The sequence below is a fragment of the Patagioenas fasciata genome, chromosome 11 (genome assembly GCF_037038585.1).
Source record: "Patagioenas fasciata isolate bPatFas1 chromosome 11, bPatFas1.hap1, whole genome shotgun sequence".
NCBI lineage: Eukaryota > Metazoa > Chordata > Aves > Columbiformes > Columbidae > Patagioenas > Patagioenas fasciata.
The window spans coordinates 27,455,984-27,479,422 of record NC_092530.1 but is presented as its reverse complement, the minus strand read 5'-3'; the positions used below and the strand labels follow the sequence as shown (position 1 = coordinate 27,479,422).

Below are 23,439 nucleotides of genomic sequence, written 5' to 3'. Positions count from 1 at the left end.
AGCGACGGCAAAGCCACAAGAAGACAAGCCCTGAGCGCTCGTGCAGCCTCGGAAGGGCAGAGCAGCCCATGTGCTGCCGGCCGGAACCCCAGCCAGGGGCGCGAACCACCCCCCGTCCTCACCCTTCCTTCCGCAAGGGTCTCCCCTGGCAAGGACGTTGCTCCTGATCGTTCTTTGAGATTCCCTTCCCTCCACTGGACTCCCCCCACCCATAAATGCTGAACTGATGTCACGCGTGCGCTCGGTTTGTTGTCATAAACACGTACCTCTATCATCAGCTCTCATCACCCGGGATCCTGCCTTGCGGTGATGGAGAACTGTATTTAAGGAAGCAGAAGGAAACAGAAAAAAAAATAGCGCAATAAGCTCCAAATCAGACCCACAAACACAAACAGCGGGCTGGGGAACAACAGGTCAGGGACGTATTTTTCAGTGTACCAGGTGAACCCACTATCAGCACTAACAGGGAACGCTTATCACTTACATTATAAGCTCACACTTTTGGCAGAGGCTGGGGATCTTTAAAAGCAGGAGGGTGAGCTTATTTGAGCAGATATTACTGCAAATGAAACGTGCTGTCACAAAGCACAATGCCTGCGACCCAGAGCGCTGTCACCCAGCCCAGCCCCACGGCTCCGCCGCCCCAGGGTCACCCGTCCCAGCGCACGGCCCCGCGGTGGAGCTGCACCTGCACACTGTGCGCAGGATCCACCCTCTGGGCTCACATCTCTAACCTGCCCAGCCCTCCTCGCATCTCCCAGCATCTTATCTCTGCTCTGCACAACGGCTGAAGGCAAGTACAGCGTGTACTGCGCGTAGATCCACGCGTGTGATAACACGATCCAGAAATACGTTCATTGCTCGGCTGATTTACATTTAACTTATCGTCTGTATCTGGATTCGCGTTTCACACTTTGTGCCCTGTGCTCCCCTCCAGCAGCGCCGCTGAGCGCCGCGTCCGCCCGGGGCAGGAGGGCCGGGCGCCCCGAGCCGCAGCGCGTGCCCCCCGAGCCGCAGCGCGCGCCCCCCGAGCCGCAGCGCGCGCCCCCCCCGAGCCCCAGTGTGCGCCCCCCGAGCCGCAGCGCGCCCCCCCCAGAGCCACAGTGCGCGCCCCCCCGAGCCACAGTGCGCGCCCCCCGAGTCACAGCGTGTGCCCCCCGAGTCGCAGCGCGCGCCCCCCGAGTCGCAGCGCGCGCCCCCCGAGCCGCAGTGCGCGCCCCCCGAGTCACAGCGTGTGCCCCCCGTGCCAGCCTCACCTGCCGCCCCTGCGCGAAGCCGTCTCAAAGAACTTTGTCCTAGAGGCCACCCTGCAGAGAGAACACGGGAGGTCACTCCGGCTATCTGAAAAGGCCATTTGCTAATCACATCTCACCTGTGCCCGGAAGAAGAGCGGTACCACCAGCGGACACCGCAGACGGTCACCTTCGAGCCGTGTCTTTCTGCAGAGGCGGCTCCTGGTGCTCCAGCTCCGTTCCCTTCGCCCCCACACCGCCCTGGCTCAGCAGCCCCATTGTTTTTCGCTGGCTGCTTATTTCCATGCTCCATAGTACTACGTGCTGGTTTATAAACCTGCATCCGTCAGTTTTTATGGCCTCTCCTTCAGCTTTTATGTGCTTCATATTCAGCTTCCGGCTCTCCTCATAGAAAGAAAAGCTTTATCGAGTGACTCAGGCCGTTCCTGCCCTGCGGGTGCTGAACTTCACAGCAGCTTTGCCGGACTAAAAGCACAAGCGCGGGGTTTGGCGCAGCAGCTTTCCCGGGACTGTCCCAGAGCGGGGCCAGCGCAGAGCGGCGTGCGGAGCCGCGCCGGGGCAGCCATGTCCCAGCAGCCGTGTCCCAGGGCAGGGGACGGTCCCTGCGGGCTGGCGGCTCCCGCAGCGCAGGGACGGCACAGGGACACCGCAGCTCGTGTCACCGCGGGTGGGGGGCCCAGGGGTGCAGAGCACGGGGTGAGGGGTGTTAGCACAGACCTGTGGTGCTGCCCTGATGGGTGGCAGGGACCGAAATACGCCCCTTTGCTGGCTGCGCGGCAGCACCCAGGTTACAGCCCCCACCACGCCGTCCTGCCTGCTGGGCTCAGCCCCCCCGTACTTAGTCATTCCCATTGAAGCCAGCAGGGTTTCTGTCCCTTTAAAATCTGAAAGAAATCTGATGATGAAGCTGAACATCATCCAACTTCCTTGTGAGAGCTCCAAGCTGGATCCCATCCTTCCCAGGCAGCGCCTCACTCGCGAGCCCTGCTCAGAGCCGGGCAGGGTCTGCAGCCTCAGCCGCCTGAGAAACAGCGAGAGGGTGACGGGACAGAGCTCAGCCCAGCGCTGCGCTGGGCAAGGCTCAGAGCTCTGCTCTCCCTGGGTGTGTTTGCTTTTCCTAGGGCAGCTCCGCTCCCAGGCCCTGCCCTCTGCACAGCTCTTCCAACACGTAATCAAACCCGCGCTTGCACCGGGGTCGACAGGGACACCCACGGGCTCCAGCCATCGTACACCACCGGTGCTGGAAACCAACAGGGCATTTCTCTTCCTCCTCCTCTTCCAAAACTGCCAGTAGGTGACACCAGCTCCTGCTGTCCGGGCTGACCCTGTTCCCCCGCACCCGGTACCACCTGCCCGCGAGGACGCTGACTTACACGGATGGAGGCACCTCCTCCGCTGTCCCTGCGATCAGATCTGGCCTCTGCTCCAGCCGGGGCGGGACAGGAGTCCTGCACGGGGGGTCCGGAGGTCTCACGGGGGGACGCGTTATCACGGGCTTGTCGCCATGGGATCGCGGCTTGGGGACACCGTCGCACTCGCCTGCAAGGGTGGCATCACAAACACTGAGTATGGAGCTTTGGTGGAGCGCTCAGTGTTCACAGAGAGGCATTAAACAAGTCAATGAGCTTCATCCTGCCTGCCTGCCTGCCCCAACTCCCTCTCTGACAGCAGCCCATAGCCAGGATTTGGGGAAGAAGTCCCAGGAAAAGGCAGTTCCCATCCTGCCCGGCACTACCAGAGGCGCTGACGCTGGACCCTCTGATGACAAACTTCACGTAGTTGTTAAGTGCCAAGATGATACTGCCTGGGAACGACAAGTTTTCTTGAACAAACCCTGTGCAGTGCTGCTCCTGCAAAGCCAGAGGACCAGCCCAGAGCTGCTGTGTCCCCAGCTTTGGTCACAGACACACGGCCTGTCCCCGCTCGCTGCTCTGTCACCAGAGCCCCTGCCTCGGCCGCTTTGCGTCCCCAGGACCCAGCCGACCTCCTTACCCACTTCACCTTCACGGGGCAGCAACCCCGCTCTGCCTGGCCACCCACGCAGCTCCCAGCCCTCTGAGGGCCGCGTTCCTGCTCCTGTAGACATTTCCACCACTACACAGTCCTGGTTCTGATCACAAATCAGTCAAAGACGTTTCTCTGTTTGGTGAGATAATTAGTTGTTGCAATTACTTCACCAAGGCTTTGTCAGCCCCTTAGTTACACATTATTATGTCCCAGTGTGCCAGTTCAAACACCAGTCCTTAACCAGCTCTCTTCCATGCTTGCATTTGTGAATTCTGATCCTAAATTTTCTCCTCAGTAAGCTGCATAACTCGAAATTCTCGGTAAAAAGCCTGTTTTCTAATCCTTTAGCCTGTACCTCTCGGCTTCTCCAGCTTTTAAAAACGATGGCCAAACCGTGCACATTAAAGGCTCAGACAGCGCTCCAGCGCTGGTCGGAAGTACCCGCGGACGCACCGCGGCGCTGCGGCCCCTCGGGCGCTGCGTGTGCTCGGGGACCGACGCGGCCGGCCGTGCCACGCTCCAGGACACGCGGCAGCGCTTCGCGTGTGATCGTGCAAATCCGGAACGCTCAGAAGCGCTAAATGCAGCTGATGTATAAACCAACTTTAAAAGCCATCTTACTCTTCCAAAAGCAGAATTCCACCTACCATTTATACAACCAATTTAAATCAAGGCAGTAGTGTCAGTCAGACAAATCCGATGTTTGTGCTACCGAGTCGGGCCATTTTTCTTTCTCTGCGTTGCACATGGGAGTCATTTGTCAAGAACGCAGCCTGGTTTTTATTTCCCGAGCGCAGGGCTGTGAAGCTGTCAGGGTACGACAGCATCTGAAAAGCACTGGGAAGCGCACAGGAAAAGCTGGCAAATGGCAGCACACAATATATCTTCTATTATGACCACCGTACTTCCTAGAACTCAGCATGAAATATCTGTATTAACATAGCGTGCACGGTCCTGCAACTGCTGCAAACGCCCGCCTGCCTCCTCCGAAATGGGCAACGCCAGCTCGGAGCGGGCCCCACACTAATTGTTTCTGACTGTAATGAATTCCTGAGTAAAGCTTATGACAATACAACTAATAATCATTATTTATATTTAACAACGACAGATGAACTGTTGAAATACGTGTTCCCAGCAAAGCCTTGGTAACCCGGAGGCTGCGTCGCGGGGGCCTGACACACAAAACCATCAGCAATCAAAATGTGACTTCAGCCATTCTTCTCGCCCCTGCTGCGGAGAGCACCGACAATCCAGAGCGCTGACAGCCGCTTACGCTGGCTACAAATTGCCTCGGCTTTAATGGCCTTTATATTGCTACTCAAGCGTGAATTTTATGAGTCCGCTGAGCTGGGCTGAGCTCAGTGTGAGCAGAGGCTCAGCTGCCGCATGGGAAGCCTGCTCTGCTTCGTCTGATGTGCCGGCACCTGCAGAGGAGAGGCAGAGGCGGCACCGGCACCGGCACCGGCACCCAGCTCTGCAGGCGGCTCCAAAACCCCGCAGCAGCCACCCCAACAAGCACCAGCCCGCTGGGACCCACTGTCTGAGATAAACGGGAGGACTGGGGAGGCCCCGGCTGGACCGAGCCCTGGGGTGCAGGTCCCTGCCCACCCTCCAGCTGGGCTGTGTGCCCCCCATGCTCGCTGAGCTGCCCCAGGGGCTGGAGGCGAGAAGCCCAGCGCCCGCTCCGGCTGGCCTGGCACACCACGTCTGCCCAAGCACCTCGGGCTGTCCCCAGGACGACACAAGCCCCGCTCACCCTCTCTGCCGTGGATCCCCGGCCGCGGAGCGGGTCTCCTGGCCTGCAGCGTGCTGGTCCGCAGGGCTGGGCTGGCCACCAGCCCGTTGGCTGCCTTGGCAGGCTTGGCTGCCCCATCCTGCAGCCTGGCCACCAGCCGTCCCACGTCTGCCTCGGGCCGGCCCTCACTGGGGGGACGCGGCTCATCGCCCCCGGGCCGGGGCGCGGGCGGGCGGCTGCGGAGCAGTGGCTTGGGGACCTCGGTGCCACCGCTGCCGTTGGGGGTCTGGCCGTGCCGGTCTCCTGCAGAGCCAAGGACAGACAGACGCGGGTTAGGACGGAGCACAGAGGTGTCCTGGTCTCTGTCCCCGAGTTGTACGGCTCAGGCAGCACCGCAGGACCAGCTGGAGGAGGCGGCTGCTCCGGCAGCCATGGACCTTCACTCCAAGCACAAGGCAAACAGCAAGTGGCTCACGGGAATGCTGAGGAATAAAGAAAACGGAAACAACACTGAATGTAGCAGAATATACTTCTGGGTTTCTTTTCGATTTCCAGCGCTCTTGCTCATGAGAGGCCGTGTGCTGTGCTCCCGTGTGCCTCCCAAACCGCCCCGCCGTGCCGCAGACCCTGTGTGGGACACAGAGGCGCTGCCGTGAAACCACGGCACCCTGCAGCCTCGGGCGGCCGAGCGCTAACGCTTCTGCTCCCCATTCCCAGGAGCATGCAAATGCAAGGCCGCTGCTAACTACATGAGCAGCGTTGTGATTCTAAAGAGCAATTTGAATCAATTATATTTTGCCAGTGCCAAAAAGTACACTTGTAGTATTAAGCCTAAAACATCATCAAAGCTCTGAAAACTGTAACAGAGAAACAGACTCTTCATTTCTTCGGTGACTATGTGATCTAGGGCACAGCTTACAATGACAATTAAAGCAAATCAGGTGCAGAGAGAAACACGATTTTAAACTGATGTGCCCTTCGATATGATAATAAGGGCCTTACCATTTCCTTACAATCAAATGAGCTTACCAGCAGAACTGTACTTGCTCTAGAAAATCCTATCACTAGGTCCTGAAATGTGCTCCGGTGCTCTTGCTCTGGCTGCACCATCGCCTGCGGCTGAGCCAGCCCCGCTGGGGACGCTCTGGGGACGGCTCCGTTCTGGTGGGACAAGCAGTGCCCCAGCTCCCATCCCCCCAGCTCCGCTCCTGGGTTGTGTTTGCATCACTTTGCATTTCTGCCTCTGATGCTGCAAAACCTCTCCCCTGGGCTTCTCATCTCAGGAACCAGTCCTGGTTTAGCAGAGGGAGAAGGCTGCAAGAAACGCCCATGGGGTCTGAGTGGTGAGGTGGTGCAGCCTGTGTGTGAGCATGGTTTTGTTTCCTTCCCGTGCTCTGCCGTGCGGGGAAGGGCTGCCCACTGCTGTACCCTCTGCTGCACCCTCTGCTGCACCCTCTGCTGTACCCTCTGCTGTACCCTCTGTTGTACCCTCTGCTGTACCCTCTGCTGTACTCACTGCTGTACCCTCTGCTGTACCCTCTGCTGTACCCTCTGCTGTACCCTCTGTTGTACCCTCTGCTGTACCCTCTGTTGTACCCTCTGCTGTACCCTCTGCTGCACCCTCTGCTGCACCCTCTGCTGTACCCGCTGCTGTACCCTCTGCTGCACCCTCTGCTGTACCCTCTGCTGTACCCTCTGCTGCACCCTCTGCTGCACCCTCTGCTGCACCCTCTGCTGTACCCTCTGCTGTACCCTCTGCTGTACTCACTGCTGTACCCTCTGCTGTACCCTCTGCTGTACCCTCTGCTGTACCCTCTGCTGTACTCACTGCTGTACCCTCTGCTGTACCCTCTGTTGTACCCTCTGCTGTACCCTCTGTTGTACCCTCTGCTGTACCCTCTGCTGCACCCTCTGCTGCACCCTCTGCTGTACCCTCTGCTGTACCCTCTGCTGCACCCTCTGCTGTACCCTCTGCTGTACCCTCTGCTGTACTCACTGCTGTACCCTCTGCTGTACTCACTGCTGTACCCTCTGCTGTACCCTCTGCTGTACTCACTGCTGTACCCTCTGCTGTACCCTCTGCTGTACCCTCTGCTGTACCCTCTGCTGTACTCACTGCTGTACCCTCTGCTGTACCCTCTGCTGTACCCTCTGCTGTACTCACTGTTGTACCCTCTGCTGTACCCTCTGCTGTACCCTCTGTTGTACCCTCTGCTGTACCCTCTGCTGTACCCTCTGTTGTACCCTCTGCTGTACCCTCTGCTGTACCCTCTGTTGTACCCTTTGCTGTACCCGCTGCTGCTCCTGGAGAGCTGCTGGGCGGGAGAGCAGGGGCAGGCGAGGGAAGGCACCGCAAGCAGCTGCACTGACCTCCGCTGTCTTCCACAGAAGCTCCGAAGAAGACGGGTCTTTCCCTCAGAGGGCGTTTGGAGATGGTGATGGGCTTGTGGCGCCGGGCAGCCACCCTGGGAGGGGGCACCGGGGGGGCAGCGGTGTCTTCGGGAGGGCCGGAGTAGATCTGGAAAGGCAGACACGGTCAGACGGCCCAGCGGGCACTGAGGGGCTGCCAGCTGTCACCTGTCACCCCCCTGGGGGCTGGGACAGCCAGGGCTGCCCAACCCGGCCCCACAAGAGCGTTCACCCCAGCCCCGTCCCCACGTCCCCCAGCCCCTCTGGAGGGGGACAGACGGTGACACCGCTGCACCTACACACCCACTGCACACACACACCCACCCACCCACACCCCCACCGCAGCAACGCCAGCACCAAACTCATTAATGCACCAAATCACAAACACAGATAAACGTGCAGGAGCACATCATCCCCGAGCAGATGAAGGAAGGTTCGAAGCCGACAGCTCCTAAGAAACACGCAGTTTTCCACACCAGTGAGGCGATATGATCTACAGAAAGCACCCATACAAACCACCGCATTGTTTTAGACTTAATGCTAAAAACCTGTCGTCTCTTGGCTTACAATGAAGCGTGTGCTACCACAAAATGATCTTGGATGAAATACTGGCATAGAAACAATGCTGCTAAGGGGTTTTATCTCTTTTTCTCACCGGTCATATGGCACCTATTTCGCTTGGTTTGATTTATAGGCTCTTATTCATGTCAGTGCTTTTTTAAGAGCTGAGAAAGAGTCAAGCTCCCAGGCAGCCTCTTGAAGATCTGAACCACCACATTAAGGACCAACCCCAACTGCTCATGTGTTTTTCCCGTGGGTACTAATGGAGCAATTTCTTTACCACGAGGGTGGCGAGGAGCTGCCCCAGCCCTCTGGGGTGCTCAGGGCTTTGGGAAAGCTGCTTGGGGACGGCGTCCCTGCCCACGGCAGCGCTGGAACTGCCTGATCCCTGAGGTCCCTTCCAGTCCAACCCAGTCCACGATTGTGTGAATTTATATCAGGCTTCAAAGAGCAAGCTAATACAGAGGGGGTGGCAGGGGCTGTCGAGGCCACGTTGAGAGAACAACACGTCCCACTTTGTCCTTCGTGATCCCCGGCCGGGGCAGCATGCGCTGGGGCGAGGACGGGCAGCGGCAGCCGGGCTGTCACCTCCTGTCCTGGGCAGCGCGGGGACGAGGGGGCACCTGGCGCGTCCCAGCCCAGCCTGCCCAGCCTTCGGTGCAGACACCATGCGCTCGGGCTCTGCTCCCGACCTCATCTGCCCCGCTCTGACCGAGACAGGAGCAACAGATCCAGTGCAGGGCCCCACCGAGCTCCAAACCCCCGGCTGGTACCTCTGGCTGCTTTGCTTTGGCTGCTGGGGGCACAGTGGGGCTGTTGGGGCACAGCGGGGCTGTTGGGGGCACAGTGGGGCTGTTGGGGGCACACGGGGGCCATTGGGGGCACAGCAGGGCTGTTGGGGGCACAGCAGGGCTGTTAGGGCACACGGGGGCCGTTGGGGCACACGGGGGCCGTTGGGGGCACATGGGGGCCGTTGGGGGCACAGCGGGGCTGTTGGGGGCACAGTGGGGCTGTTAGGGCACACGGGGGCCATTGGGGGCACAGCGGGGCTGTTGGGGGCACACGGGGGCCGTTGGGGGCACAGCGGGGCTGCCGGTGCTCAATGCCCTTTGGGTCTCTGCCCTTTGCGGGGCCAGCACGCGTTCTCTGCTCCAGAACACCAAGTGCGGTGGGTTCCCCCTGCCTGGATCCGGAGGAATTTGCTGTGACATAACAGCCCACGATGTAAGAGCAGCAGCTCACGCGTTATTAAAACAGCAGAGGATTACCCGCAGCAGGGCAACGTTTTGGAAACATCAACCTCAGCCCTGTATCCTGACAAGAGTCCAATATTGTTTTCCCCATGGATGCTTATACAGGTACCACAAAAAGCTGTTCTGATAAGATGCTTTTCAACATCTGAAACCCATAATAAAACCCACCGCAAACTACTCTGCTTAAGATGGGGGTGCAGCCTCTGCTTTGCTTCTGCCTTCCAAATGAAAACCCAAGTTAAGCAACCTGAAGGTACAAAGATATTGACAGACCCTCACGGTTAGAAGGTTTGTACAGGGAAGACAGTGTTTCCAGAGTTATCAACTTATTTAATTTAACCACGGCACTGAAACATAAGCTGTGGAAACAGGAATTGTCCACAAAGACTTCATGAACAGTTACTGTGTCCTTGGAGCGTTCATAACGCACCATATCAACCACATCCCGCTCTCCCTCCAGGCTCATTTAGAGTGTTTGCTCATGTGTGAGCTGAAGATGCTCTCAACTCCGACGCTGCGCTTACAAGCTCAATCTAATAAATGTCACCAACTTAATCTTATATCTGAAGAAATTAAAAGCAAGCAAAGAGATGTGTGGCTTAATTAAAGCTGTAACTCCAGCTCTTGGAGGCAAACGGCGCGTTGACTCAGCGGCACCGCGGGCTGCGCGCGAGGGGAGGACAGACCGGGCTCTGCAGCGAGCCGAGGAGCGCCCGACACACGAGCGAGGCTCTGTGCTGCTGCGGGAACCTACGAAAAGCGCTCGCAGAGACCCACAAAGGGTCTGGCTTGTGATCTCCATGAGCTTCTCGTGTGGATGTTAAAGCCTCTCCGAGCCCTTTCATCTCGTATCTCTGGTGCGAACCCCCACACCACACCCAAGTCCCGTGCACCCATCTGGTCCCTGTGTGGTTGCTCCCACCCCACAACTGCTTTGGTAAGAACTCTGCTCCCTCAGCTCCGGCCTCATTTCCCCTTCCCAAAAAGGGACCCCCACTTCTGCACGGGGGCTGCCCTGCCTGCTGGGAGCGCTACCCCATCGCCCCACAGCCCACAACCGCCTTTAAAGGATGCTTTCCAACCCCCCATCCCTTTAAAGGATGCTTTCCAACCCCCCATCCCTTTAAAGGATGGCTTCCAACTGTCTTCTACCCTAAAACAGGAGAGGGTGCTTGTACACTCTGTAACATCAAGCATTATGGAAGGCTGAAGGACCAAACTCGCTCCTCCAAAGCGAGTGCTGTTAACAGGAGAGCGACCTGGTCCCTGGAATGCTGATCCAAATGCGAATGCTGCTCAAGTTTTTAAATATCGAAATACAAGCCTATCAGACAGCACAAGGAGAAAGCACTAATACAGAAGGCAGTGGAATATTCTGGTTCTTCCCCTGTATTAATAGTTGTATAGTGTCTCATCATGGACTGTGCCCATTGAAACCAGTTACGCTCCGGTCTGGCTCCTGCCTTCAGCAAAGGAACATGGAGAGGCCTGCCTGTATCTCCAGGCACAGAACAGGTTATTTTTTTCAATAAAGATTCCTCTTATTTAAAAAGAAAAGCAAAAATCCCTGGACTCAGAGCTTCTTTCAGAAGTAGCTAAAGGGAAGAGCGAGGAACATATCTGCACTACTGTTTCCTTCCCAAGCATTTCTGCACAGCGCATTATAGAAACCCCCCAGTCCCCGCGGAGACTCCGGCAAAAAGAGCCCGAGCTCCATCGTTGCCGCAGCAACAGCCAACGGAGCGATGGAGCCGCCGGAGCAGCCCCTACCTTCCCAAAGTGCTCGATGAGGATCTCGACCACGATGTTTTGGAACTTGATGTTCATCATCGCTGCCACGGTGTCCTCCTGGGCCCGCATGAGGGTCGGTCCAAATATCACCCCCATGTTAGACGGGGACATCAGGTTCTCCCGGCTGTGCTCACACACGCTGCGGAGAGGACGGACAGAGGAACAGGGCTTGGTTTGGGCTTCTTCAAACAGATCTTACTCCAAGGAATAGAAAACGATAGTGTAAGGATCAGTCATTCTATTTGCTTCATTTTGTTTCAGCAGAATTTGTTTCCCAGCTCTCCCAGAGATAAAACGTGTCTCTGGCTACGGCACGCGTGTTTGGGAGAGCAACAGCACTTCCATGTGTCCCTTCCCACTCCGGCTCCCCTCCTCACTCTGCAACGAAAAGTCATCTGCGCAACACACACACAAAAGGAACCATTTAAACAGGAATATCCTGTTTATCCAGAACTGACTTCTGGTTTTAATTTTTCCTCTGTGAAGGAGGAGGATTGAATGTAGGGAGCACACTTTGGAGGTTCACGATTGATCTCTACAGCATCTTCTTTCTGAAAGAGCCCCCGTTCTCACGGGGCAGAGCTGGCTCTCCAGCAGCCCTGGAGCTGAGCAGGAGCTCGTGAGCCGGGGCAGCACCGGCCACCGCGCTGGGCACGGCCGCGCCAGAGCTGGAACGGGGACAGCGGGACCCTGATCCCGCACCAGAGCTGGAACGGGGACAGCGGGACCCTGATCCCGCACCAGAGCTGGAACGGGGACAGCGGGACCCTGATCCCGCACCAGAGCTGGAACGGGGACAGCGGGACCCTGATCCCGCACCAGAGCTGGAACGGGGACAGCGGGACCCTGATCCCGCACCAGAGCTGGAACGGGGACAGTGGGACCCTGATCCCGGGTTTGCCCCGCGCCACTGCTGTGAGAGAAGTTTCTGTCGGCACAAAGGGACAGGGAGCAGGGTTCAAGAGTAAACACTTTAAGGAATAAACACAATGATCACAAGTGCAGCGTCAGCTTCACCGGATGGCACATCGGACACGCAGCCCTGCTGCCCGCCGGGAAAGGGCTCCGAAAACCGCACACCGTGCATGGGCAGCTGCAACGGGACGGCGGGCAGGAGCCCCAGAGACAGCGGGATCCCCCAGAGACAGCGGGATCCCCCAGAGACGGCGGGATCCCCCAGAGAGGGTGGGATCCCCCAGAGAGGGTGGGATCCCCCAGAGAGGGTGGGATCCCCCAAAGAGGGGCCCTGGCACCAGGGGCCAAGCACTCGCCTTGAGTGTCGGGTGTGACGATCCCAGGTCGGCCCTGCTTATTTCTGATACGGTTTTGAAAGGGACTTCTCCACAGTCCCAGCGCGATCCCTGTCACCCCAATGCCGTGGCCCCTGCTGGGGGCACAGACTGGCACGCTCGAGCCCTCGTGCTGCTCGGGGGGCTCAGGACACGGAGTCCACAGAGCTGGAGATAAAACCAAAGCACGCTGCATGTCAGCCCACGGACGCGGGTCCCACAGCTGTTCCCAAACCCCAGACCTAACGTTCTTGTTAACTGGAGTGAGATGTGACAATTTATAGCTCTGTTACCAGAGGGTATTTTCATTTTAAAATTATTTCCTGGCTGCTCCTGTCAGAGCGGGGGCGAAAGCGGCAGCTGAAGGAGCAGCAGCGCTCAGCGCAGCGGGCAGCACGCACAGCCCCACCGTTCGTGCACTCCAACCCTACATTCCCGGGGGGACTGCGGTGGATACGGTTTTGCAAACCTGCCACAAAAAAAGGCTTGTGCTGCTGATTCCATTATCCCCCTTGCTTGGGCTTCAGAGCAAAACATCTGCTTACTTGACGAGGTGTTGTATGAGGAGCTCTAACATCTCTCTGTTCTTGTCAGGCAGTTTATAGACCAGAGCGTGAATGGCTCCCAGCCTGTAATCCAGGTTCTCGGACTCTGGAAAGCAATAACACAAAGGAAAGTTTGTGCCCACCACTTTCAAAGTAAACACATCAGAGAAAGATGAAGCCAAAGAAACTCTGTGGGAGCTGCTCCCTGTGCAGCGTGGGGCTGGCTGGCCAAACCCGCCGTGGGACGCGCAGGAAAACGAGATTACGTAGCAACGGGGTAATGGTGGTGAGGAACAGAACGGAGCGGAGAGAGGCAGAAATGAGGCCGGCACGGGAGCCAGGGCAGCACTGAGCAGCCGGGCAGGCCGGGGACCCCCGCCCCGCCCCCTGCGCGGGCACCTCACCAGCCCGGGCAGACACGGGTGACGGAGACACGGTAAAACAGCGTGAAATGATAGTGGGGCTTCTTGAGAAGCTTAACGTGCAGGTTTCTGAGGTAGGGAAGGGATTACGGTTTACAAGTACCCAGTCGCCATTGGTTTAACCGGTTCTGAAACTAATAAATCTTGGGCTTGGGTGCAATCAGCAGGTGGTGGAAATTTTTTCCTTTCCAGGAAAGAACAAGTGTTATTAATTCTCAAAAGGTCCAAAACGAAGAGAAGCGGGAGTTCCGCGCTCCCGCGGGCTCGGGGCGGCAGGGGTGCGCAGGATGCCCTCCCCCAGGTGTCCGGAGCGCGCCGGCATTTCCAAACGCCTGGACCCTCATTCTGAGGGCGATGAGCGTCTCCCTGTACCCCTCCAGGCTCCACCTCAGCGCGCTGGCTCTCAACACGCTCTCAGGATTCAGTGCAGGATTATTACAGCTTATTAAATCCAGCCACACCAAAGGGGCAGCCGAGGCAACGCTGTCGGTATGTCCACCTGCCTGGGCTCATCCCTGTCACTACGGGTTGCAGCTCAGTCGCAAGAGCGGCAGCGGAAAAACGTCTTTCATGTGCTGGTAGACACTTTGAATTCAACATCCCAGGGCAAATTCCATGACCCAAAGGGAGCACTTATCTATTGTGTGACAACAGCACACCCCACTCCCTCACAGGTATTAACACTACTGAGGAACAATCCTTCCGGGACACTTGTGTTTGCTCTCAAGACCCCCGGGAGCACAAAGCCCTGTTAGAGGGACGAGAACTGCGACAGCAAAGGAAAGAAGGGAAGAGCACCTGCCGCTCCCTGCAATGCAGCGCCGAGAAGAGAGGGTCCCTCCTCTTCCTGTGGGGCTGCGGCCAGACACGCGGCGTGGGGCTGGCAGAGCCGTGCCGGGGATCCGGCCGTGCCGGGGGATCTGGCTGTACCAGGGGATCCGGCCGTACCAGGGGGATCCGGCTGTACCGGGGGGATCTGGTTGTACTGGGGGGATCTGGTTGTACCAGGGGATCTGGCCGTATCAGGGGATCTGGCCGTACCAGGAGATCTGGCCGTACCAGGAGATCTGGCCGTACCAGGGGATCCGGCCGTACCGGGGGATCTGGTTGTACTGGGGGATCTGGCCGTACCGGGGGATCCGGCTGTACCGAGGGATCTGGCTGTACCGGGGGATCCAGCCATACCGGGGGATCCGGCCGTGCGCAGGACTTACTGGCAGCCAGGACCAACTCTTTGTGGAGCTTGTAGGTCATGACGGGCTCGGACAGGTTCCTGCGAGGAGCAGAGAGAAGGCTGAGCTCTGCGGGGCAGTGCCCGCGCACCGCTGACGGCAAGGGACAGACGCCAAAACCCCTTCCTCCTCCCGCACCGCCGCTCCCCGGGGCATCTCCCCCCACCAGCAGTACCGATCTGCCTTCCCCAGGGGATGTGGCGTTTCTACAACAGGCGTATTTCTCAAAAAAGCAGCTTAAAATTGAAAAATCCATTCCTCTTCCCAAAGCCGCTGCCACTTCTCCGCCCTTTCCAGGAGCCAGATGTCAACACCTGGCAGCTCGCTGCGCCTTTTGCCCAGGTGAGCCCCAAGCTCCTTAGCCCACGCGGCACAGGTGTGACCTGCAGCGCTACCTGAGGTAGAACTTGAGTGAGCTGGTGATCGTCTTGATGTCCCAGTCGCCACCCTGGAGATCCACGTCCCCTGGACATTTTGGATCTGGAGGAAGAACACAATAGGTTTAGAACAGGATCCGCCTGGAGGCTGTTCATACACAGCACGCGCTCGGGGGCTCCTCTGGAGACGCGCGAAGCTCCCGCAGCACAGCAGGAAAGCTGCTGGTTCTCTCTGCTGGGACAAGCAGAACAACAGTGCCAGTGTCGGCGCTGGGAAGGGCTGAGGAGCAGCGCTAGCGGGGACAGAGCAGTTATGTTTAAGCAGTGGCGAAAAGTCAGTGAGGGCACATTCTCTACAGTTTGTTTTTTCCCAGCACAGCCAAGACGGGCAGAGAGGACACACTTAGATCCAAGACAAGCTTTCTGACACTCAGAGTAACCAGAGGTCCAGCTCCACGCCCTCCCCTGCAGGCTGTTCTGGAAACATCCCCTGTCGCTGCAGGGCGAGGAGGAGCAGGACACAGCGCTCCGGCCGCCCCGGCAGCCGCAGCGCCGCTGGGCACGGAGGAGAGACGGACGTGCCCTGCTCGGGGATGAGGGGCGGCTGCACTCGAGAAACAAACTGCATGATTTATTTATGAAAAGGAATAGGACTAGAGACAAAAAAAGAAAAAAATCTCTATCTTGTGACCAAAGCTCAGCTGCTCCTCCTGCAGCAGCTATTGCTGTGCTGTTGCACTTCCCATCCTGAGTCTGTACACAGTGGGGTGGCAAGTGGCCAACCAGACCAATGCCCATAAATAAAACGAAAAACCATTCACTGGTGGGGTTCAGATGAGAAAACCGCAGAGCTGCTCACAGGGAGGGTGAGAACCAAGAAGCAACAAAAACTTATGCTAAGTAATTAGTCAGTAGCTGGTGTAACTGGATAGCTGTGTGCAGCGCGGCTCCGCGGGAACCGGGACAGCTACACATCACCACGAACCAGCTGCTTTAACAAACAATACCAAAATCAATAGCAAACAATAGTGAAAAACCAGAGTAAAGCCTTTGCATACTGCATTGATACCAGATGTGTGCGCAGGGAGCTGGTGCAGCCCAAGGCACATGGGTACCGGTGCCAGGGCACCTTCTGCAGTGCTTACCGCAGGAACACAGAAATGCATACATTAACCAACCCACGTACACATTGCATACAGTGAGGTATCCCATCCATCCAGGTGAACACCTTAACCCAGCGGGATGGCATCCCTGGAGGGGACAGTTCTTGTGACACCCACCAAGGACAAGGGTCCCCCGCGCTGGTCGGGGGGCTGGTTTAGGAGGTGGGACAAGGCAAAGCAGTGCAGGGCGAGGGCTCGTCTCTCCTTGGCCACCATCCTGCACCCTGGGCCCGCAGCAGGAACGTGACTCCAAAATGCCTGAATATTTTTAGCAGCCGATGGGAGAAAGCTCGTCCCCACTGCTCCGGGGTCACTGCCTCGCTTCGTCTCGCGGCTGCTCTCTTAACTTAAAACAGACACGCAGTTTAAAGGGAGAGGCACTAGAGCAGGTTGCAGAAAAAAGCCCAGAAAAGGAGGTGAAGTGGGGCCAGGGGGACCAACAGCGGTGCCGGACATGGGAAACCTGACCCGCGCTGTCCCTGTTAAACGACACGGAAACTGCAGAAGCTGGTTGCACAGAACAGTTCATTCTTACCGAAGAAGGCGTTCAGCAGCTTCTGCACCTGGATGTTGCTGCCCACGGTCCGGTACACGCCCTCGGTAGCGAGCCCTGGCGGGGAAAGCGCGTCAGCCGGGCGGCGCGGCCCGACGGCCCCCCCTGGCGGCACCGGCACCGCCACCGCCGCCGCCACCGCCACCGCCGGGACCGCAGCGGCCGGGACCCGCACCCCCAGCCCGCACCCCGGATCTGATCGGGACCCCAGCCCGCACCCCGGATCTGACCGGCACCCCTGTCCCGCACCCCCAGCCCCGCACCCCGGATCTGACCGGCACCCCCGGCCCGCACCTCCAACCCCATCCCAGCACCCCCGGCCCTGCACCCCAGATCTGATCAGGACCCTCAGCCCCGCACCCCAGCTCTGTTCCCATCCCCATCCCAGGACCCTCAGCTCCACACCCTGACCAGTGTACACCAGTACATGGTACAGGTGATGTACACTGGTACAGGCTGATGTACACCAGTCCAGGTGATGCACACCAGTACATGCCATGTACACTAGTACAGGTTGATGCACACCAGTACAGGTGATGTGTACCAGTACAGGCTGATGTACACCAGTACAGGTGATGTGTACCAGTACAGGTTGATGCACACCAGTACAGGTGATGTGTACCAGTACAGGTGATGCACACCAGTACAGGCAATGTAGATCAGTACAGGCTGATGTACATGGGTACAGGCCATGTACACTGGTTCAGGCCATGTACACTGGTACAGCTGTTGCACACCAACCAGCACAGGTGTTCCACAAAAGCCCCCCGCTTCTGTCCTGCTGCTTCCAGCAACATGAGGCTGAATGAGCCGGTGCCCCAGTTAACCCCAGTTAACCCCAGTTAACCCTGCCTGTCCCCCAGCACAGGCACACCAGAGCTCTCATCCTGCCATCAACCCGTGTGCGAGAAACTGGTCGATGAAACCAGCACAAGGGCAGAAATTCAATCCTAACCAGCATCCGGTACAACGACACCCGGGATGGCGCAGGATTTCTGCTGCTCGGACACGTGCTCTCCAGTTAACGGCCGAAGCCCCGTGTCGCGGACTCCCACACACAGCACAACTCTGGGGCCGCGAAGCAACGCGAGGGCGGCGGCAGCGCCGGGAGCCGGGCGGCCGCACCTCACCTTTCGTTTCCACCGCGTTGATGCATTTCCGCACGAACTTGAAGCCGACCTCGTTGAGCTCCACTGCGCCAAACACAACACGGGTTACCTGAGCGGGCACCGCCGGCCCCGCTCGCACCCCGCACCCGCATCCCCGGAAAACACCGGCACCCCTTGCATCCTACGAGGAATTATTAGTTCCACGTGCTCCATTTTTCCTTCTATTTATCCTGAGTTCCAGCATTGCTCCCTACCCCCTTTCTGTCTTTAATAATAAAAGTGTACATCAGTCTGGCCACATGTGAATTTGTATCTGATAAGAAGCTGCTTAATCATTTCCAGAGCAGATTAATCAGTCCAGAGCACTGCAAAATCCACAGCCAAAGCTCTTCCCCATCACAGGACCGTGTAATTTCTGCCTATCTACTCGACGAGACTAAAAAGCAAACCCAACACAGCTCGATGTGCTGGGAGGAGCAGAACGAGCTCCGTCCCAGGCCTGACCCAGAGCACGGCTCTGCCCGCCTGGAGCATCGCGACGCAGGTGGGAACGCGGGATTGTCCCCATACACATATTTCAACCTCTGCAATCCCATCACCACTCCTGCTGACGTTCGCAGGGTACCTGGAAGGACGGCCTGCGTTACCACGGGAGACGCTTTTCTGTTCAGTGCAGACTTTCACACTGGATTTCTCCTAAATAACCACGGTGCTGCAGCTTCTTGTTTGGCTTTTGTTTGGTTGGTTTTTGTCTTTTGTTGTTTCTGTGGCTGGTGGTGGTGGTTTTTGAGCAGTTCTAGAGTTGTTTGTGTTTTCTGGGGGGAGGGGACACCCCCACATGAGGGGACACATGGGACAAGGTGCTGGGATGGCAGCTCCAGGGACTAAATGCCACCTCTACTTTCCAATTATAATCTTTGCTAAGGGAAACGTCCCCAAAATCTCCCGCTGACCTTTTTCCCCTCTGTTACTTTGGGATTTAGAGGCACAAACTGAACCCCGCGTCCTGCTGGTTCTGCTAAATAAAACCCGCACATCGCAACCGACACATTTTACCGTTCGCAACCCATTCTGATCTGGCCCCGGCAGCTCCGGGAACGGCAGCAGCGGTTACTCACTTTCCTCCTGCTTGGTGATGGGGCTGTGGTAGATCTGAAACGGGGAGCAAGAAACGAGAACACAGTGCGAGTGAGCTGGTGTTTCCCTTCAAAAGAAAATGCAGCACCCATAAATCACCCGAGGTCAATCACAGCCAGACAATCTCCCCAAGAAATGTCATTTTATAATTAAGCAAGGTACCATTATCTACACAGTAAACAGGTTGTTGCTGCATTTCACTGGAGCACCTGTTTCCAGGATACAGGTCTCCCAAAAACTGAACAGGAAACTTTGCCTGTCCCTAGGTGCGCAGTGAACACGCAGCCGGGCACGCAGGGGCTGGGGGCTTTTCCTCCATTTGATTGCTTTTAGAGATTTAAGTGTCAGGACATTCTTTCATCCGATACAAAAAACGCTGTATTTTATTTATTAACAATAAACAGCAGGTGCTGTTCCCAACAGAAAATCAAAAATCCGTCCTATGTAACAACACACCTCAGCTGGGGGATCCCCAGCCCCCGCGTGCCCGGCTGGCAGCACCAGCCCTGAGCCCCACAGCCCTGAGCCCCACAGCTCTGAGCCCCACAGCCCTGAGCCCCACGGCCCTGAGCCCCACAGCCCCGAGCCCCACGGCCCTGAGCCCCACAGCCCCGAGCCCCACGGCCCGAGCCTCCTGCCCGGCAGCAGCTGCCACGGCTCTGCGGCACCATGGGGAAACCACTCCCGGTGCAGCCTGTGCTGCCGGCAGAGCCACACAGACCCCTCTGTGCCCCATGGAACTGCACAGACCCCTCTGTGCCCCACGGAACTGCACAGACCCCTCTGTGCCCCATGGAACTGCACAGACCCCTCTGTGCCCCACGGAACTGCACAGACCCCTCTGTGCCCCATGGAACTGCACAGACCCCTCTATGCCCCACGGAACTGCACAGCACTGTGTGCCCCATGGGACTGCTCAGACCCATCTGTGCCCCACGGAACTGCACAGCACTGTGTGTGCCCCATGGGACTGCTCAGACCCATCTGTGCCCCACGGAACCACACAGACCTGTGTGTGCCCCACGGAACCGCTCAGACCCATGTGTGCCCCACGGAACTGCATGGACCTGTGTGTGCCCCATGGAACCACACAGACCCTTCTGTGCCCCATGGAACCGCTCAGACCCGTGTGTGCCCCACGGAACCCTACAGACCCATCTGTGCCCCACGGAACCGCACAGACCCATCTGTGCCCCATGGAACCGCACGGACCCGTCTGTGCCCCATGGAACCGCACAGACCCATCTGTGCCCCATGGAACCGCACGGACCCGTCTGTGCCCCATGGAACCGCACAGACCCATCTGTGCCCCATGGAACCGCACGGACCCGTCTGTGCCCCACGGAACCGCTCAGACCCATCTGTCCCCCACGGAACCGCTCAGATCCGTGTGTGCCCCACGGCACCGTACAGACCTCTCTGTGCCCCACGGAACCGCATGGACGCCTCTGTGCCCCACGGAACCGCACGGACCCATCTGTGCCCCATGGAACCATACTGACACATCTGTGCCCCACGGCACCGCACAGACCCATGTGTGCCCACGGAACCGCTCAGACCCATGTGTGCCCCATGGAACTGCACAGCCCCGTGTGTGCCCCATGGAACCGCTCAGACCCGTGTGTGCCCCATGGAACTGCACAGCCCCGTGTGTGCCCCATGGAACCGCTCAGACCCGTGTGTGCCCCATGGAACTGCACGGCCCTGTGTGTGCCCCATGGAACCGCTCAGACCCGTGTGTGCCCCATGGAACCGCTCAGACCCGTGTGTGCCCCATGGAACCGCACAGCCCCGTGTGTGCCCCATGGAACCGCTCAGACCCGTGTGTGCCCCATGGAACCGCTCAGACCCGTGTGTGCCCCATGGAACCGCTCAGACCCGTGTGTGCCCCATGGAACCGCTCAGACCCGTGTGTGCCCCATGGAACCGCCCAGACCCGTGTGTGCCCCATGGAACTGCACAGCCCTGTGTGTGCCCCATGGAACCGCTCAGACCCGTGTGTGCCCCACGGAACTGCGCAGCCCCCAGCCGCAGCTCGGTGGGGGCTGAGTGACGCCGCAGGCAGAGCAGGAGGTGACAGCGGCGGCCGTGTCACCGCGGTCCCGCCGGCAGAGGACGCTGCTCGGCCGCGCTCCGGCAGCTCCCGCACTCACCGGCTCCTTCCCGTCCATGGCCTCCATCCACAGCCTGCGGTTGGCTTCCGACAGCGCCTGCAGCGTGATGGTCCCGGGCCTGCCGGGAAACGAAGAGGAAGGGTTTTTTAATGAATGGCAGAGAGCGATTTCACTCGGGTTCACAGGGCTCATCTGTTTCGAGGCCATTTGAACACGACGCATCTCACCTTTCATTAGTTTCAATGTCAAAACAAAACCTTTTGTCTATGGAGTCCGTCTTTCTTCTTACACAGGATTTCAGGGTCAGGTCTAAGGTGCCCTGGGAGAGAAAACAGAAGCCAAGGTCAGAAGACAGAAGCCCAGGAGACCTGGGGCTCCTCAGCACCCTGCGGCACGGTGTGGCACGGTGTGGCACGGTGTGGTATGGTGGGGCACGGTGTGGCATGGTGTGGCATGGTGTGGCACGGTGCGGCACTGCCCGCAGAGCGCCGGCTCCAGGGTGCCCTGCCGCCCAACGGCATCGGCACTGGGAGCACAGATGGTCCTTCCCACCATCAACACGCAGAGCTCAAAGGCTTCGGGAGCCAGGCTTCCTCTCCTCGGCTACAGAGCGTTCCAGACTTCATGGCACTACCTGCGAATGAGCGCTGAATACCTCAGCATCAGAACGAGTCTGCAGAGCAGGAGCCCTGCGAGAGCAACCCGCGGGAGGCAGGCGCGGGTCTCGGAGCCAGGACTGTGCTTGTCCGCCATCTGACACAGCTGAGTCCTGATTTTCGTCGGACCTAATCAGCACTAACAATTATCCACAGCGTTCATGGCACAAACAGCTTGACACAAAATACTTTGTAGAAAAAGAACAGTAACCGACCAGCTCCAGAGCAGACGCGCTCTGCTGAGCGGCCGGCGCTGCGGGCTGTGCTCTGGACCTCTGTGTTATCACAGTATCACAGGATGTTTGGGATTGGAAGGGACCTGGAAAGCTCATCCAGTGCAATCCCCCATGGAGCAGGAACACCCAGCTGAGGTTCCACAGGAAGGGGTCCAGGCGGGTTTGAATGTCTGCAGAGAAGGAGACTCCACAACCTCCCTGGGCAGCCTGGGCCAGGCTCTGCCACCCTCACTGAGAAGAAGTTATGTCCCCTAGTGAAGGGGCATTGACTGACTCTACAGCAGAGTCGATTTGTGATGTGACTGTGAGATCTCCAGGACCTGCAGGAGCTCTGAAGAGATGCTCAGGAGACCTTAAAACCAACCAGACCCTCTGGCTGAGCTGCAAACCTGGAACGCGCTCATCACCCCGAGTGGCACTGCTGAGTCTGCCGGAGCTCTGGCAGGAGCGGATCGAGCAGAGCCAAGAGAGTGACAAGGAACCTCCTCCCAGGCTGGGTCCAGCCTGCTCCCAGGTTACCTCCAGCCTGCTCCCAGGTTGGGTCCAGCCTGCTCCCAGGTTACATCCAGCCTCCTCCCAGGTTACATCCAGCCTGCTCCCAGGTTACATCCAGCCTGCTCCCAGGTTACATCCAGCCTCCTCCCAGGCTGGGTCCAGCCTGCTCCCAGGTTACATCCAGCCTGCTCCCAGGTTACATCCAGCCTCCTCCCAGGTTGGGTCCAGCCTGCTCCCAGGCTGGGTCCAGCCTCCACGCTGTGCTGATAAATCTCCTGGCCGTGTTTTCTGTGTGCGCCGGTTGTTTGGGGTTTTTAAGAGCACTCTTAACAGTGGCGTTTGAAGCTGTGTGGCAGCTGTGACTCAAACGTGCAGATTACCAGACTGCAAGAGTTTGGGAACAGCACTAATTCACATTTTTACAAGTCCCTGCCCTGTGCTAATTGCCCTCACTAGACGTGTTTACGGCAGAGATGACAACAGATCTCTCCAGTCCATGTTTCGGACGTGTATTTGTCAAGGTCTCTGCCAAGGGCTTCCAAAGAGCACGTTCTGTGTGACTGCTGCGCAGGGCTGCCAAGGAGCGGAGCATGAGCTCAGGGGCTGCGGAGCCCCGGGGGACGCCAGAGGAGGCGGGTGGGCCCCGCTGGCCGCGCTCGCTGTGCTCCATCATCCCCCGACCCGGCCCCTCCTAGGAACGGCAGGAACTCCCAGACACATCGCTCACTGCCGAAAACCGAAGCACTTTGTGAAAGAAGTAGTGCCCCAAACCACTGCTTCATTGCGCAGTTTAGAGCTGCAGCCACTGCCCTCTCCTCCTCTCCTAACGCCGGTAACGAGTTCTGAAAACAGAAATCAAAACCACAAACCAGCGACTGAGCAAACACGCAGAGGCAGAGAATCCTGCTTGTGGAAGCGCTCAGCTGGCAGCTCAAGTAATTCCAGCACTTGGAATCACTGCCAGAGGCTCATGTGCAAACCAGGCTGCAGGGTCACTGCCCGTTTCTGTGGAGAAACACAAAAATCAGCCTGTCTAGAAAGGCAGAAGCTTCACACTGGACCAAACTCGCAAGTCACCACTGCTCAAATGACACTCGCGTCA

General features: G+C 58.1%; 1 protein-coding gene across 1 annotated transcript in view; it reads right to left on the bottom strand.

The window, feature by feature from the left end:
* The window catches only part of OPHN1 (oligophrenin 1), a 57,326-nt gene that overhangs the window by 2,988 nt on the left and 30,899 nt on the right, over window positions 1-23,439 (bottom strand). Inside the window, exons 10-23 of the mRNA XM_065846172.2 lie at window positions 21,178-21,269; window positions 20,990-21,068; window positions 18,818-18,851; window positions 17,721-17,783; window positions 16,573-16,647; window positions 14,893-14,977; window positions 14,480-14,538; window positions 12,844-12,949; window positions 10,989-11,148; window positions 7,366-7,513; window positions 5,017-5,298; window positions 2,627-2,792; window positions 1,257-1,307; window positions 267-317 (exon numbers count right to left, since the gene is read on the bottom strand). Coding sequence (XP_065702244.1) covers window positions 275-317; window positions 1,257-1,307; window positions 2,627-2,792; window positions 5,017-5,298; window positions 7,366-7,513; window positions 10,989-11,148; window positions 12,844-12,949; window positions 14,480-14,538; window positions 14,893-14,977; window positions 16,573-16,647; window positions 17,721-17,783; window positions 18,818-18,851; window positions 20,990-21,068; window positions 21,178-21,269 — 1,443 coding nt within the window. The 3' untranslated portion in view covers window positions 267-274. The remainder of the gene's footprint in view (window positions 1-266; window positions 318-1,256; window positions 1,308-2,626; window positions 2,793-5,016; window positions 5,299-7,365; window positions 7,514-10,988; window positions 11,149-12,843; window positions 12,950-14,479; window positions 14,539-14,892; window positions 14,978-16,572; window positions 16,648-17,720; window positions 17,784-18,817; window positions 18,852-20,989; window positions 21,069-21,177; window positions 21,270-23,439) is intronic.